Here is a 16,523-nt window from a genome sequence, read left to right as displayed (position 1 = left end):
ATGTTTAAAATTAGTACTAATAAATGGCGTTTTTAAACCAATGACATCTATTTTATCTTAAAACAAATATTGATGCTTTTTTTATTAAATAATTTATAGTTGTTTTATAAAATAATCAAATTTTATTGTATTGTTTAAAATTAAACATTTCCCCACGTAATTTAAAAGTTATTTAGTAAAACATATTTATTTACTTGCCACTGTTTACACATTTATGCGTCTTACATGTCTAATAACTGACATATCACAAAACTTAACGAGTGTCATCTCAAAAATGTTTCTACAAATATTCATAAATGTAAGACGCGTCTAATTGTTTAAATTAAATTTGTTATTTTTAGTAATAAATCTTTGTGAAAATAATTGCATGTACATTGTTGGGAACAAACTTTAAATAAAATATTAATTGTTGTTTAAACAGATCGAGAGATTTGGTTTTTTGTATCCTTGGCATGTTAGTGGGTAATTAACTGGGGAGCATACTTCAAAAAGACACTTTAGACTATCACATTTTAGGAGATCGTTGCAGAATTAATTTTATACAGCGATGACAACTATTTTTAATCAAAACATGCCGAACATGTTGGTCTTTCTGGATATGTAAGGGGCCTTTAACAATGTGACGATATAAAAGATTCTTACGCCTTTGGGTGGTTTGGATATAGATCAGTCTATCATCTGTTTCATAGGTAAACTTCTGACTAATAGAATCATTATTTTTTCTATGCAACTATTTTCAGATTGTCGAACTCGTGGGGAGAGGTTCTATCGCCACTTCTGTGGAATCTTACCATTAAGATTTTGCTATTTTCAAGAAGGTACAACATAACCTGGATCCCATTACCCGGCCTTAACGGGATGGAACGTAGGCTTTCGGATAGTGCGAAGTAATTGGCTGTCATTTTATACATCAAGCTATCCTGGAACCTGAATATCCAAACGTCTAGGCAGCTATTACTATTTATTCCTGAAACTAGTAAATCAACCTATTGAGGGATGATTGAGAGAATCCTGCGAATCTCTGCACTAATGAATATGAGTGCGCAGCACTACATCTCGTATGTTGCACTGGCTACCAGCTGATCTCATGACTAAACAATTGGACCAAAAGGCTCAGTACTGAAAGAAATTGTACCATTCTGGCGGTTCACCTTCTTCTACGGACACGTTTGTTATATATACAAGTGTGATTGGGGTGGGTGGGAGCTTCTATATTCCCCGTTTCCAAAAGGGGATGTGCTTCAATGATCAATGTAGTGTAATTCACTCTGAGATTTCAACCATCAAAAGGGCGGAACACTGGATAAAGTATTCGAATTTGTACTGACAGTAAACCCGCTCTATGATCTATATACGTCTATACGTCATCCATATTGGTATATGAACGCCGGGAGTTTCTTAATGCGATACTTGGAATTATTCTGGGTCCCGAATCACTCTGGTGTACTCGGCAATAGTATCGCGGATGAACTGGCCAAAACAGGCTCACGTCTGCAAGTCGACGAGATCGATCATTTGGTCGGTATACCGCTCTCTTGTTGTAAATTACTCATACAGCTCAAATTTTTCGAGTCTGCCCAGCTCAGATGGTCTAGCTGGACAAATTGCTCGTTATCGAGGCTTACATGGATCGTTTACGACCATCATATATCAACGTCCCATATGGGGGTATTAGGAGCGCGGCTACGAATTGTTTAAGCCGTGCTTACAGGGAACAGCTAGGAGATTGAACACTCATTATAATGACTTCTGTAGAAGCTCTCATGACGAAGACGGGGAGAAAACGTTTGAATACCTCCTGTTCTGCTCTATCGGGGACACGGACTACGATAATGTTTAGTACTTTTATGCTTGGTTTAGCGGATCTACCTAGACTGGACATTAGGAAGCTGTTGCGTTTATTCGTGCGTCGGGTTGGTTGGGCATTGAACCACTTTCCGACATGTGAAGGACCTGAACATGATACTTTAGGGTATCACATTGAAACCAATTCATTGACCTAAGAGAGCTGGCAAAACCGGCTACCTTTATAACCTAACCTATGCCGAGCAACACCACAATTCAAACGAGAAAGCCCGACAATGTCATAATGAACGAGATTCTTCAGTCTTTATTTAAGAATTGTATTTTGAGACTATGTAGTTCCTGCAGGTAGAATTTGCTTCCAAGATCACCTAATTTAACTGTCCCAATGCAGCAATAATAGCAAATATATATCTGTGTATGAAATATGAGAAAACTACACCAGGCGATAAACTGTCTTACCAACCATTCGCAGTGGTGCACTATTAACAAACAATGATGCACAGGCACATAGATGGAGAGAACATTTCAAAGAAATTAATAACGTCACCACAGATGCAACTAAGGACAACGAAATTGAAAACAACAGCCCTGCAGAAAATATCCTAAGAATATCAAGCAGCCCCCAGTATAAATAAGATAAAGGAGGCCATCGGATAGTTACAAATTAACACAGTCGCAGGTGAAGATGGAATACCAGCTGAAATTCTTCGGGTTGACATCAAAATCACAGCTGAACTTCTACGACCGCATATCAGATTAGTCTGGGAGGAGAAAGTTACCGAAATGTGGCGACTTCAAAGATAGCTACAACTGGAGACTAGCAGTCATAATTGAGGGAAGGCTTCATATTAAAATGGAGAACAATCTACGTGATGAACAGATAGGTTTCCGGCCAAACAGAAACAGAACCAGTTCACACAAACGCTGAATATATCGCGAATTCTTCTGGCTCGGTTGCAATTTAAACAAGTAAGAGTGCTATATTCCGCTGTGCCGAATCTTATATACCCTTCACCAAATTATACTTCAAAATTTTAAATATTTTTAGGTAAACAAAATTTAATTTTTCAGTTGTTTTTTTCGATTGTTATTAAAATTTTTTTTTTTTTAAATTTTAAATTTTTTTTTTAAATTTTAAAATTTTTTTTTGTTTTTTAAATTTTTTTTTGTGAAAAAAAAAAAATTCGGGTTAAACATTTTTTTTAAATTTTTAATTTTTTTTTTTTGTTTTTTAAATTTTTTTTTTTAAAAAAAAATTCGGGTTAAACATTTTTTTTTCGGATTTTGACCCATTGTAGGTCCATCTTACTATGGTCTTATATACGTCGTTGCAAATGTCTTTGAAATATCTATCATTAGATATCCATATTGTCTATATTAATGTCTTAGTAATCCAGATATAAGTCAAAAATAGGTCAAAAATCGAAGTTGTCTTGGTTTTTTCCTCATATGTATCTCAGCCATTTGTGGACCGATTTTGCTGATTTTAAATAGCAAAATTCTCGAAAGCATGTCTGACAGAATTATTATAGATTTGGATCCCGAAGATATCTGGGGTCTTCAGAAAATTGATTTCAATCAACTCCGCTATCTATAAGGATCCAGAATATATATACTTTATAGGGTCGGAAATGAAAAATGTAGAAATTACAAACGTAATGACAAACTTATATATACCCTTCTCACGAAGGTGAAGGGTATAAAAACAAAATCGGCCCACAAATGACTGAGATATAAGGAAAAAAGCGGGACAACCTCGATTTTTGGCCTATTTTTGATCTATATCTGGATTACTAAGTCATTAATATAGACAATATGGATATCTAATGAAAGATATTTTAAAGTCCATTGCAACGATGTATATGAGGTTATTATAGTAAGTTGGACCTACAGTGGGTCAAAATCGGGACAAATATTTCTTAATCCGAATTTTTTTCACCAAAAACATTTTTTGTCATAAGTTTTTTGTCACTAATAAATTTAAAAAAAAAAATTTGAAATAAAAATTAAAAACAATTTCGACCATTTTTTTTTTTTTTAAATTTTGAATAAACATTTTTTAAATTTTGTTTATTTTAAAGTATAATTTGGTGAAGGGTATATAAGATTCATCAAAGCCGAAATCTGTTTTTAAACAGATTTTGATATTGGATTTGAAATTAAGGTATATTTGACCTTTTTGAAATACACACTTTTATATATTCAAAAATGTATATACTTTTTTTACCTTGAAAGCCTTTTAGGGTCAAAATTAATTATTGAATTTTTATAAATTTTTTTTTTTGTTAAATTCATTCATACTTTTAGCATTAATTCATAAAATGTTAATAAAAATGATGATGCTGTTGCTGTTGCCTGTCACGTCATTCTTGACTGATGCAACAATTTGTTGTAAGTATCATAAAACAATAGCTACTTAAAATGATGTTATTTATCTAAATAAACAAATAACAACAAATTTGCAATTATAATTTAAATGTTAAAAGCAAAAGCGGTTACTGGTAATTGTTTTTAGAAAACACAAAAACAAACATAAAATTGGTAAGTAGTAAAAGTTTAATTGTATGTTGATTTTTTTTATTTATAACTAATTGTTTTTCTAAATAAATAAAGTTTTTTTTATATTTAACTGATTTCAAATGAGTTATTGTTTAAAAATAAATTTATAATTTTAAAGATTGTTTACAAATGATACTAGCAAAAAGTAATAAATAATGTATTTAGAATTAAGGAAAAAAAAATTGAGATAAAAATCTTTAAAACTACTTACTTCCATAGAATTTTCCAAAAACAGCCAAAACTACTGCCATTGGGCACTTCACCAGCATAGGAAACTGTCATGATGTGATTATTGTTGTTGTTACACTTTTAACTGTCACTGTTGAACTGAATTTGGACAAGTGTTTACCCACCATCAAACTCTTTTAGACATTACAAAGTTTTAGAGATTTCTAATTGATTTAAATATGATTTTGTTTTAAACGTTAACACGTGCCTTTTTAACCAGGCTATTAAATATTTTCAAACACTTTTTATTTCAATTGCTTTTGGTTTTGGGAGTTTGAAATTGCTATGCCATCTTGTTAACGTCATGCATTTTTGTTGTTTCTCTAAATAATTTATTTATTTGTTTTATTAATTCCCTGTTTTTTTGTTATTCCTCTAATACTTATTTTATTTAATTTGTTTGTGTTGTAGTTAAAAAAAACCAAAATTCCAACACGTTGTAATTACACGGGAGTTTTTGAAAAAATATTCATGATTATTTTGTTGTGTTTTAAGTTTCTTTGGCTATTTGTTGTTATTGTTGTAATAAAATTGTAAATATTGCAATTTTTGTTGTTGTTTATTAATAAAAAAGAGGGGTTTATTCCATTGAATTTGGTGAATGGCTCTAGACTGGTACCAATTTTCTAATTTTGCTTTTAGCTGAAATTATAGAGAAAAAAAAACACATAATATAATTAGTAAACAATTAAAAGTTGTTGGGGTATGTAGTTAATAACTATAAAAATAGAATTCCTAAGAAATTTACAATTCATTCATAAAAAATTATAAAATTCACTTGCAATGATCTCAAAATAATAACTCTCTTAAAATAAGTATTTATTATACCCTACACTACCATAGAGGGGAGGGTATAATGCGTTTGTAACGCCTAAAAATATTAGTCTTAGACCCACCTATACCTATCGACTCAGAATCGGAAACTGACTCACGAATATAAATTATTGAGATTTAAAAAGGAACATGTTTTTGCTAATTTAATCAGTGTAGGGTATTATATGTTTGGGCTTGACTGTTTATACTTTCTTACTGGTTTTTTTTATAGATTATTGTGTAATTATTTCATTAATTAGTTATAAAATAAAATTGCTGAAATTAAAAAAAAACATATATAATTTTTTTTCTTTAAAAATCCTGATCTTTTTTCAAAGTTTTGGAAATATAAAAAAATATATTAATTCATTTAATTATTGTATTATACATATGTTTATATTTATGGTAGTTTGTTTTATAAATTTACTTATTAAATTATGGTAAATAATTTACTACTTTTCAATACAATCACGTATTTGTTGAATTTTATAGATTTGCTAAAATCGTAGCAAACCATAAAAGTTTGAGGAAATATTTAAAAAATATATAGTAGCTTGTGATATTGTCTACTAGATAAAGTTAAAATATGATTGTTGATTTGCTCTGGGCAATAACATTTTTTAATGTAGAAAAAGTCTCCTGTCTACCTGAGACTCTCAGGTAGGGTTTTTAATTTCCCGACCATTTTTGATTCCCGGCAATCAGTAAAATTTGTCTCTACTTTAGCACCGGTCCATCTTAGCATTGAAGATTATTCACCTTTATTTCTAGATCGTGCTTTATTTCTAGATCTCCTATTTCAACTGAGACCTGATGCTTTTTCTATGTGGAAGAAGTCTCCTATCTCTACTGATACCTGACACTTTTCCTATATTGAAATAGTCTCCTTGTCCTCTTTTTTCTATGCAGAAAAATACACAAATTTTTCTTTAGAGAAATATTTTTCTATAGAGAAAAAGTCTCCTGTCTCCACTGAGACCTGATGTTTTTTTCTGTTTTCCTGTTTCTATTGAGACCTGACAAGTCTGATGTCTGTACAGTATAGTGCTCCAAAAAAATAAAATTGCGAATTTTGACCGTCCCCCTCTAGAATGGTTCTATGTATTGTAGAAACACGTTGTGTAAAATATTAGGATGATGCAATTTTTTCAGTTTTTGTAAAAATGTTGGCATTAAATAATTACTTTTGCAATTTAATTTAAAAGAATCGAAACGTACACGTAATTGCCGTTCTAATAAGATATGAAAAAAAAAATTGGTTGAAAAATGTTAAAGTTATTAAAAAATCGCCAGGCCATTAACGTGTCTCAGGCCACTAGAACAAGAAATGTAGAAACAAAATTAACATATTTTGATAAATATTAAAATAAAAGTACATTTTTACTTAAAATATATCCATATTTACTTGTGTATGAGTTTTTGTCTTCGTAGGATACCTTTAACCTATTCGCAGGTATGACCAAAAATTTAATTTTTTTAAAGGCAGTTTCAATTTTAAAAATTTTGTTAAACAAATTTCAAAATTTTTTGGGATTTATTGAGAACATAATAGGTAATAAAAATATGAAAATACCTCCTATAGTTTTTCTATAGGAGGTACCTGCGATTTAAATTTTGAGATTTTCGAGAAAAACTATTTTTTTGGCCATATTTTGGCGAATGAGCCGAATTTCTTTATTGTTATGATTTTTAAGCAAAAGCTATTCAGAATATTATATTCCATGTAATTTTAAATATAGTCTGAAAGTTTTTCTAAAATCGGAAAACGTTAACCCTTATATAGCGAAGGTCAAAAGTAATTTTTATCAATATTTGGAATTGCTCATGGAAACTTATCGATATGTTATTTATTTTTGGGCCGATTTTGATGAAACTTAAGAAAAATAAAACATAGTCTAGTATTTACAAAAACTGCAGAAAAATTAAAATTAACCCTTAATAGCACTTGGGGTTAAAATTAACCTCAACTTTTAAAATCACGAAAAACACAGTCAATATGAATCGTGCTAACTTTAATGTTTTTCAGAATTAAATAAACTGAATAATTCTAGTTATTTTTTAAATCTAATAAATCAAAAGTGCACTAAAGGGTTAAAATCAATTTTATTATTCAAAAATCCTCAATAAAATATTAAATACGTTATTAAAGAAAAAATCAGGTATAAATGAAATATTTTGTCCTTTGAAAAATGTGTGGTCAAAATTAAACAAAAATGTGAACATTTTCAAAGTGGCTTTAGTAGTAATATTTTCTAATACACAATACAATATTTTAGAGTTTGTTTCCTATAAACAATTTTTGATCAGCACTATTGAAATTTACAATTTTGTTTATGGTTTTAGAAGTTTGGTTTAATTTTAACCCCAAGTGCTATTGAGGTTTAATTTTAATTTTTCTGCTGTTTTTGTAAATACTAGACTTTGTGTTATATATTTTTTAAGTTTCATCAAAATCGGCCGAAAAATAAATAACATTTCGCTAAGTTTCCATGAGAAATTCCAAATATTTAAAAAATTGACCTTTCGATTTAAGGGTTAGAGTTTTTCGATTTTAGAAAAACTTTCAGACTATATTCAAAATTACCTGGAATATATACAGTGTACAGAGACCTGACACTTTTTGAACTTTTTCGATGTAGAACAATTTTCAGTTATATTTTGAGCAATTTTTGCAATGTTACTTTTCTGAGTATTCAATAACACATTGTTTGTATTTCAAGTTTATCAAACCACTCTTTTCAATTTCTGCTACTGATCTTTCGATCACTATTAATCGATCATAACAACGACTTTGTTATTTTTCTTTTATGATTTTTTTAACTAAAAACAGAACACTCACTGTAACTGCTACTGGAATCTTTAGCTGTATATTTAAACAGATTCTTTAAAGCAAACAAAGACAAAAATATGAATCATTTATCAAAGAAAAAAAGAAGTTGATAAATAAGATCATTAGCGTTAAGGTCGTAATGTACACAATGTACACAATAAATAGAGTTAAATGAAAGTAAAAAAATGTAAACATTTCGCAAAATAAAGCAAACTAAGTAAAAAATATAAACGGAAATGACAGTACAAACTAAATTTTATAAAACAGAAAAATAGCCCAAGTAAATATTGTGACAATGCCGTTGACGTTGGTGATAACCCAGATACAAACTCATTTTTCAAACCTAAAAATTTACACTTCATTTTGTTCATGCTTTTTTGTTTTTTTATAAACAAAACTTTTATGGTGACATTAAAATTACACACGACGAAAATGAGTTAATTTTTTTAAGCTAAAAAACAATTTAAGCATATAATCATATAATTATTACAAAAATAACAAAAAATAGTCATAAAAATTTAAGATCGTGATATTTATGAATAGAGTTTAACAAAAAAAAAACACTGTATTGAGATTACAAAAAAATATATTTAAATTTAAACTGAAATCAGTCAGCATCTTCTTCAAATGATTTAAATTTGTTTTTAACTACATACTACTCTCGCACACCTTAAAAATGTTGTTTTGTGGAATTAAATTATTATTATTTTTTTTTTATAAATTTTACCTTCAACTTCATGATGAAAATTAATTTAAGTTTAAAAACCCCATCAGTCGTAAATAATTACTATATAACGATATCAAATTTTTATAAATTATAAACAAAAACTAATGATGGTTTTAATTTTAATTAAAGGGATTAAAAACGTGTTGTTTATTATTATAAAACTAGTTAGTTTCTTTTTTTTAATTTGAAAAATTTATAAATTATTATTTGCATAAAATTTTATGTTAATGTTAATGTTTTATTTCCTCTAAGAAAATTATACAGAAATGTTGTAGTTTTTTTTGGATGTTTTTAAATAAAATTATTTGTAACCATAAATTTTTTCAAAATCCCATAATTTATAGATCAATAATAATTTATTCATAACTAACAGTAAATTATGATCGTATTCATTTCATTAATGTTAATTTAAAATCACACTAGGTAAAAGTAATGCTGACGAACACAATTTAATTCGTTTTAATTAAAATACGAGTATTTATAAACAATTTTTAAGAACTTGTTCTTTGACATTTTGTATTCGAAATTCTTTTCTATTATTAACTAACAAGAAACTTAACATTGAAATATAAGTATTGCAAGTCTTCGAAAAAACTTGTCAATGACTTGAACTTATATACTTTTCAATAACTACTACATACCGACTGCATTTTGTGGAATTAGTCGTGTAATGACTTATTTATTGTCTAATAGAAAACTGCTTATTTACTAATCATTTGCATGAGCATATTCAGTTTTTACTGAACGGTTTCATTGAGTTCTAACTATTGAATATTTGGGAATGATCAATAATCGTCTTGAAAACAGAAACAATTATATTATTAAACACAATAAAACACACACGGACCTCTCTCTAAGTGAAATTTCACCATACAAAAATCATGGTTTCTTTAAGAAAAACGTGGATTTGTTTAAAAGTATATCCTCTCTCTTATCATCCCCTGGCTTCGCGGTAATTTAACGTTCAGCCTTTCTCTTAACAATGTTCCGGTCAACTGGAGGAAGGTTAATTGGGTTAGTGCTGATGTTTGTAACATGCCTAAATATTGTCCCAACACCCACCTTAAAGTATACCAATCTGTTCAGGATTAGCGATGTCCGTCCGTCCATGTAAACCTTGTAATCAAACTACAGGTCGCAACTTGAAAGATAATTCGGTAAAATTTGGTACATGTTCTTCTATTACACTAAGGACGAAGCCTATTGAATTTGGTAAGAATCGGTCCATTATTTCTCCTATCCCCCATACGATTGCCCTATCTGAAAAGTTAAGCTCTCATAAATAACTTTGTTATATAGATATCCAAACCAAACTGTGCAAAAATTAGTTTTATATAAGTCAAACTCGGCTCAACAAATTTTGTGATGATCGGTCCAAAATTAGTCATAGCTCCCATATAATGCGCACTTCCGAAAATCATTTTAATGAGTGTAGATTTCTTAAAAATATTGGTATTTTAATAAAATTCAACACAAATAGGTTTCATATATACAGAAGTCATGCCACCTAATTTTATTGCGATTAGTCCATAATTAGATTGGTGTAGGGTATCATATGGTCGGTGACCGACTATACTTTCTTACTTGTTTTTTTTTTTTAATGGTTAAAAGAAGTCATGAGAAAGACTTTAGTCTAATAAATCTTTTATTCTTTCAAATTAAAATGTTTGAAAGACTCATCGACTCTCATATAAGCCAACGACTAGAAGGCACCGCGAGGATTTCAAGTAGTCATCATGCTCTACATTGAGGTTGCAAGAGCTAAGTATGTGGAGATCTCTTGAATTTGAACAATATAAAGGTAAAATGGCAACCTTCATAGACAAAGAGAATGTTTTCAATAACGTGACTACTATTGCATTGGAAAGTACTCCGATTTTAATCAAAACGGAGTACTTTCGACTCAACTTGACAGTAATGAACGTTAATCAACCATGAAAAGTTCTCACTTGGAAGCTTTTGCTTTCATTTATTTTATTGTCTTAGGTGCTTCCATGAATGTATAAAATTTTGCAAAATTTTTTTATTTCCCAAAATTCTTATTTCACGAAAGCACCTTTTCACTTGTTTGTTTTTATTTAACAATAATTTATATTTGTATTTATTTACCACTTAATTAATATTTGCTTATATAGCAAAAACAAAAAAAATGCTATTCTAATTAGGCGTGCATTTAACTCGAATCTCTTGAGAATTTTTACCTACTCATAGCTGTAACTGCGCATATGGAAATACCCGCGTAAATATTTAAAAATCTATACAATTTAATGTATGATTAATATAATTTACAATAAATAAAGATTTTAAAGAAAATAAAAGTCTTAATTATAACGAATATACAATTTAATGATAAAAAGTTCTTGAACTTTAATATTTACTTGAAGCTAATTTATCGGCAAATACTTGAATTCGTACCATACGAATTGAAACCGAGAGACCATGACGATTTTGCAACATTCCATAACATTCCATTAAGACAACGCTAGGCCACATGTTACAATACCTGTTAAAAAGAATGTATTTTTTGAAAAAATTGATTGGGAAATTTTTCCTCACCCGCTTATAGTCCAGACCGTGACCCGCCCGACTAATATTTTTTCGATCGTTGCAGAACGCTCTTGGGATACGCTCCACTTTGGAACAGAGTATCCGATATTGTCTTGATTCGTATTTGGCCTCAAAAGATAAGGCATTATTTTGGCTCTGAATCCAGAATGAAATGGTCATAGATAGCAATACTTTGAATAAATTTATATTGTACAAATGTTGGAAAATATAACCAAAAATTTTGAAAAAATCAAAAAACAAAATAAAAATATTAGCGATACGCAGTACAACAAATTAAACAAATAAGAAAGTTAAACATTTTACTAAATAATAATATTTTGATATACAATAATATATTTAAATAAGTAATATTTTGAAATTCGGATCGCGGATCATAGATCACGCGATAAATATTGAACGTTGTGCATACTTCGTGATCTACTCGCGATACATTGCTTTTCTAATCAACCCACATAACACAAAAATGATGTAAATACTGACGCGATAAATATTGAACATGTAGCATACGCGCACGATCCATTAATTAAAATGGATCGCGATCCAAACATCACAATATATCGAGCCCTTAGCGCCAAATTATCGTAAGCGACAAAACACAAATTTTACAGGAGAAGGTTTTTTCGATTATTTTGAAATTTATACATAGAATTAAAAATGTTATGATGCGATATAATATAATTTCGTTCAAGCTATTTGTCTATTTTTTATAACTTTTGACACTTAAAAATTTATGGAATACTTTATTGGAAAATATGACAAAAAATGTTTGTATTGAATTTTTGCATAAATACAAATTTTTCGAATTGAAATGAAATTGTTATTTATGAATAGTTTTTAATGAAATTTCACAGTTATGTAAAATTTTCTATTCAAAATGGAAAAATAAAAACGAAATTTGAAATTTATTATAAGCAATCCCGCAATTCCCAAAAAAGTGTTGAAAAATTCCAAAAATGGAAATTTTCTGTTTTTTGGCTATAATATCCATAACAGGGTCGGAGTTATCGGAATCCTTTACAAAATAATTAAAAGCATATTGGGCCATCCAAAATCGTTTATTATATTTTGATATCGAATATGCGATTTGAGAACTTTTGCCCTAAAATTTAATTTTAAATAAAAAATAGGAGTTTTTTTAATGGATCTGGTCCCTTCGGTAACAAAAATTTTTAAATTTTTTTTCATTTAAAATATTTTATGAAAACTTAGCTTTCAGAAAGTATAAATTCCTTATACATCCTCTTAGAAATTTTGTGTGATAACTTAAAAAAAAAAAAATTCTTTTTTCCCAAAAAATTAGCGAAAAATTGGCTTTTTAAAATTTTTTAAATTCAAATGCATATAACATTGGACTTAGTCATTATTTTTAAACAGTTCATTTTCTGTTTGACACATACATATATTGTTAGTACAATGAAGAAAAACTGGAGAAAATCGGAAAATGTTTGGATACGCTGTTATCAAAAAACTGGAGTAGGTTGGGTAAAAATATTGAACATTTAATTTTCAAATGCGAATATCTCCTAAGATATAAGAGGTAATTTATAGCTAGGTTTTTTGTAGCGCTCGATGAAAAGATTGTATATATGTAATTTTTTTGAAATCGGAACACAAACGAAGAAATAGGATTGTTTTAAAAATGTAACATACCCGAGGTGTCCTACTTTGAGGGCCATTGGTCGCGCTCCTGGTGGGCCCATGAGGTCCACATTCAGAACTTAAACTCTACAGCACTTCTTCTTTGCGCATGTGAAATTTCATTCAAACCAATCAAAACAATCATACAGATTTATTTCCTTATTTTTTTCTATACCACTATGTGTCGCTTACGATAAAATTCGTTTACTGTAAAATGTAAACATTGACTTACGATAAAATCTTACCCCCTATAATTTTGAAGTTATTCTGAGAACGCGAAAACATCAGTCGGTCCATAAAATTTTAATTTTTGCAATAAAAAAAAAATTTAGAAAATGTCGCTTACGATAATTTGGCGCTAAGGGCTAGATATATTGAACGTGTAGCAGTGCCCTAAACGTAGCATTAACTTTAATATTTATTTTAATAATTTTATTTTAAAAATTAACATTTTGTTTAAGCAATAAGTTCACAATTTTACTAAGAAAAATATTAATTTTCTTTAAAAATATATTTATATAGAAATGTAAAGTTTAAAACACATTTACTGACTCCTCCGCTATTTATTTATTGGGTAAATCCCCTTAAAAATCTTTCTTTTATATTAATGTTTGTATATATTAATATTTCAACGTAATTTTAAAGTTGTAGAAAACCTTGAAACCTTGCGGCAGTATTAAGATGTTTAATAAGATTTCTTACTAAAAAGCTCAAAGATCAATAAAAGATTTTTGTATATTTATTTATATGATTAAATTATGCATAAAATTTTGCGAATAAAATGTCCAAAAAGAGAGTCAGTCAGTCACTTAACCGATTTTGTTTTATTTTTTTCTGCCAATATTTTGCGATTATTTAAACAAGTTTATGTTATTTAAATAAACAAATATTAACTAAAGCACGAGTATTTCAGAAAATATTGTTAATTAGATATTTAACAATTTTATAGAGTATTTGTTATTCTTTGTTCGTGTTTTTCTGTTGATTTTATTAATACTCAAAAAGAATTTTAAAAAAAAATTATCACAACAATACACAAACAATATTATGGAGTATTGTGGGGATTTGGAAAGAAGTTTGTTTAAAAAGTAGATAAATTAAGGTGATTTTTAAAAGCTGGCAAAATAATTTAGGCAATTTTATATACACTATAAACTTCAGGATTTGTTAAATATTTAAATACAATTTGTATTTCCTATTCGAAATTTGTAGAGAATACATAAGTGATCTTTTAAGATCCAAAGATCAAATTTAATCTTTAATAGAGGATAATGGTGTGAGTATGTAATAAATACTGAAAAATAATATTGCAATTATATATTCAGGGAGTTTTTTCCCATTTTTAGCACTGAATTTGAATTATAAAATATATAGAACATTAGAAAGATCTATAACAAAGTTTAGCCCTAAATGAGACGGTGTTAAGTAAGAAAAACCGCAAAATTCATGGAAAACAAACACTTATTTTGCAATGCAAACAAACACTTACCTTTAATAAATTATTTTTTAAATAAAGCCAATTGTTAAGAAAAACCGCAAAAGCCAAACTCAAACAGTGAGACAGCCAGTCAGCCACTTGTTAAAACCGAAAAACTACTTAAAACAAAAACACGACGACGACAGACAAACACTTTATTTTATTTTAAATGCGATCAAGCAGATCGTTTTAATTATTTTTTAAATTTTGTTTCCACTTTATTCAGTGTGGAATTGAATATTTTTTTTGTTTATAAATAATTTCAAACAAAATTTTGGCTAAAATAAAATCATAAGCCAGACAATATGAAATTTCTGTTGATGTAGTTGTTGTTTACGTTTGCTGCTACTACCGCTTTTTGTTGTTGTTGTTGCTTTGAACATGTAATAAAACGCAAAACAACGCAATCGAACGATCGATGTTTTAACGATCTTTTTTTTTTTTGGTTGTTAATGTTGTTATTAAACAATAGTTTTAAATTGTCTATGGCTGGTGATCAGTTTTTTTTTAATACACACACTCTCCCTGCACTTCTCTACATAATTAAAACACATAAAGAAAATTTATTTGGGAAAACAAATACAATGATGATATTGAATTGATATGGAATATGAGAGAGAGTGAGAGAGAGAAAGAGAAGCTTAAAAAATTATTATGTTAATAATTCTCTATTGATTTAATAATTTAAGTTTGTATAATTAATGTTGCATACTTGTGACATGCACTGCTCTCCGCTTTAGCTAGATTTTCAATAGTATCGAATAGTTTGAGTATGGCTTAAACCAAAATAAAAAAATATTATATACAGAAATCCATGTATGTATCTCTCGTTTTGTATGGATATTTAAGGTTTATGTTATAGATAGTTTGGTGAGATAGTTTTAGGCCACAGTGAGGCGTTTAATAAAAAGTTTGATTGGAAAATATTTATGTTATATTAATAATATCAATTTGTTAGTGTCAAATCATTTCAATGTGGATTCACTGAACTGCAGTAGGCCAATGCATTTTTCTACTTGAATATTCGATACTATTTAAACCTAAATATACTGAGTTATCAATAATCTAAAATTGGAAATTACTTCTTGGACTATTAGCCGCAAGCCAAATGAAGCTGGTCTTGGTTGCTGTCGTCTCGCAAAAAATAAATTCAAATGATGAATCCAAATACATAAAATTTAACCTTCATAGGATCTTCAAATTTCAATTGTATATATTTTATTTAATTTCAAATGTCAACAAATACGTTAGGCTTTTTAAAAAAAAAACAATTGCAAACAAAACAAGTAAGAAAGTATGGTCGGTCAAGCCCGACCATATAATACCCTACACTAAGTAAAAGAGCAACAAAAATTTTTCTTTTAAGATTTAAATAATTTATATTTTTGAGTGATTTTCGGGTGGGCCTTATATGGGTTCTATGACCAATTATGGACCGATCACCATGAAATTAGGTCGTGTGATTTATGTGTATATTAAAGTTAACTATGTTGAATTTTGTGTGTTTACCAACATTTTTAAGCGGATTTAAGGATCTATATGCGGGTCTATATGGGAGCTATGACTAATTATGGACCGATCGTAACAAAATTTGGTGACATGAATTTTGTGTATATAAAACTTATTTGGAGCGGAATTTGTGGAGATACATATATAAATTAAACATTTATGACCGATAAAGTCCAATTTCGGGAGGACATTTGTATGGGGGCTAGGTGAAATAATGGACCGATTTCAGCCAGTTTCAATAGGCTTGGTCCTTGAGCCGAAAAAATAATATGTATCAAATTTCATCGAAATATCTTCAAAATTGCGACCTGTACTCTGCGCACAAGGTTTACATGGACAGCCAGCCAGCCAGCCAACCAGACGGACGG

General features: G+C 28.9%; 1 protein-coding gene across 4 annotated transcripts in view; it reads right to left on the bottom strand.

Annotated features, from left to right (window-relative positions):
• Best2 (bestrophin 2) overlaps positions 1 to 16,523 on the bottom strand; it is a 45,672-nt gene that overhangs the window by 25,183 nt on the left and 3,966 nt on the right. For all 4 annotated transcript variants that reach the window (XM_065503589.1, XM_065503588.1, XM_065503587.1 and 1 more), the window contains exons 2-3: positions 14,659 to 15,181; positions 4,577 to 5,235 (exon numbers count right to left, since the gene is read on the bottom strand). In XM_065503589.1, the coding sequence (XP_065359661.1) occupies positions 4,577 to 4,647 (71 nt within the window). In that variant the 5' untranslated portion in view covers positions 4,648 to 5,235; positions 14,659 to 15,181. The remainder of the gene's footprint in view (positions 1 to 4,576; positions 5,236 to 14,658; positions 15,182 to 16,523) is intronic.

Source organism: Calliphora vicina, chromosome 3 (genome assembly GCF_958450345.1).
Source record: "Calliphora vicina chromosome 3, idCalVici1.1, whole genome shotgun sequence".
Taxonomy (NCBI): Eukaryota; Metazoa; Arthropoda; class Insecta; order Diptera; family Calliphoridae; genus Calliphora; species Calliphora vicina.
Note: the sequence above shows the minus strand (reverse complement) of the source record. Positions and strands in the feature narration are given on the sequence as shown.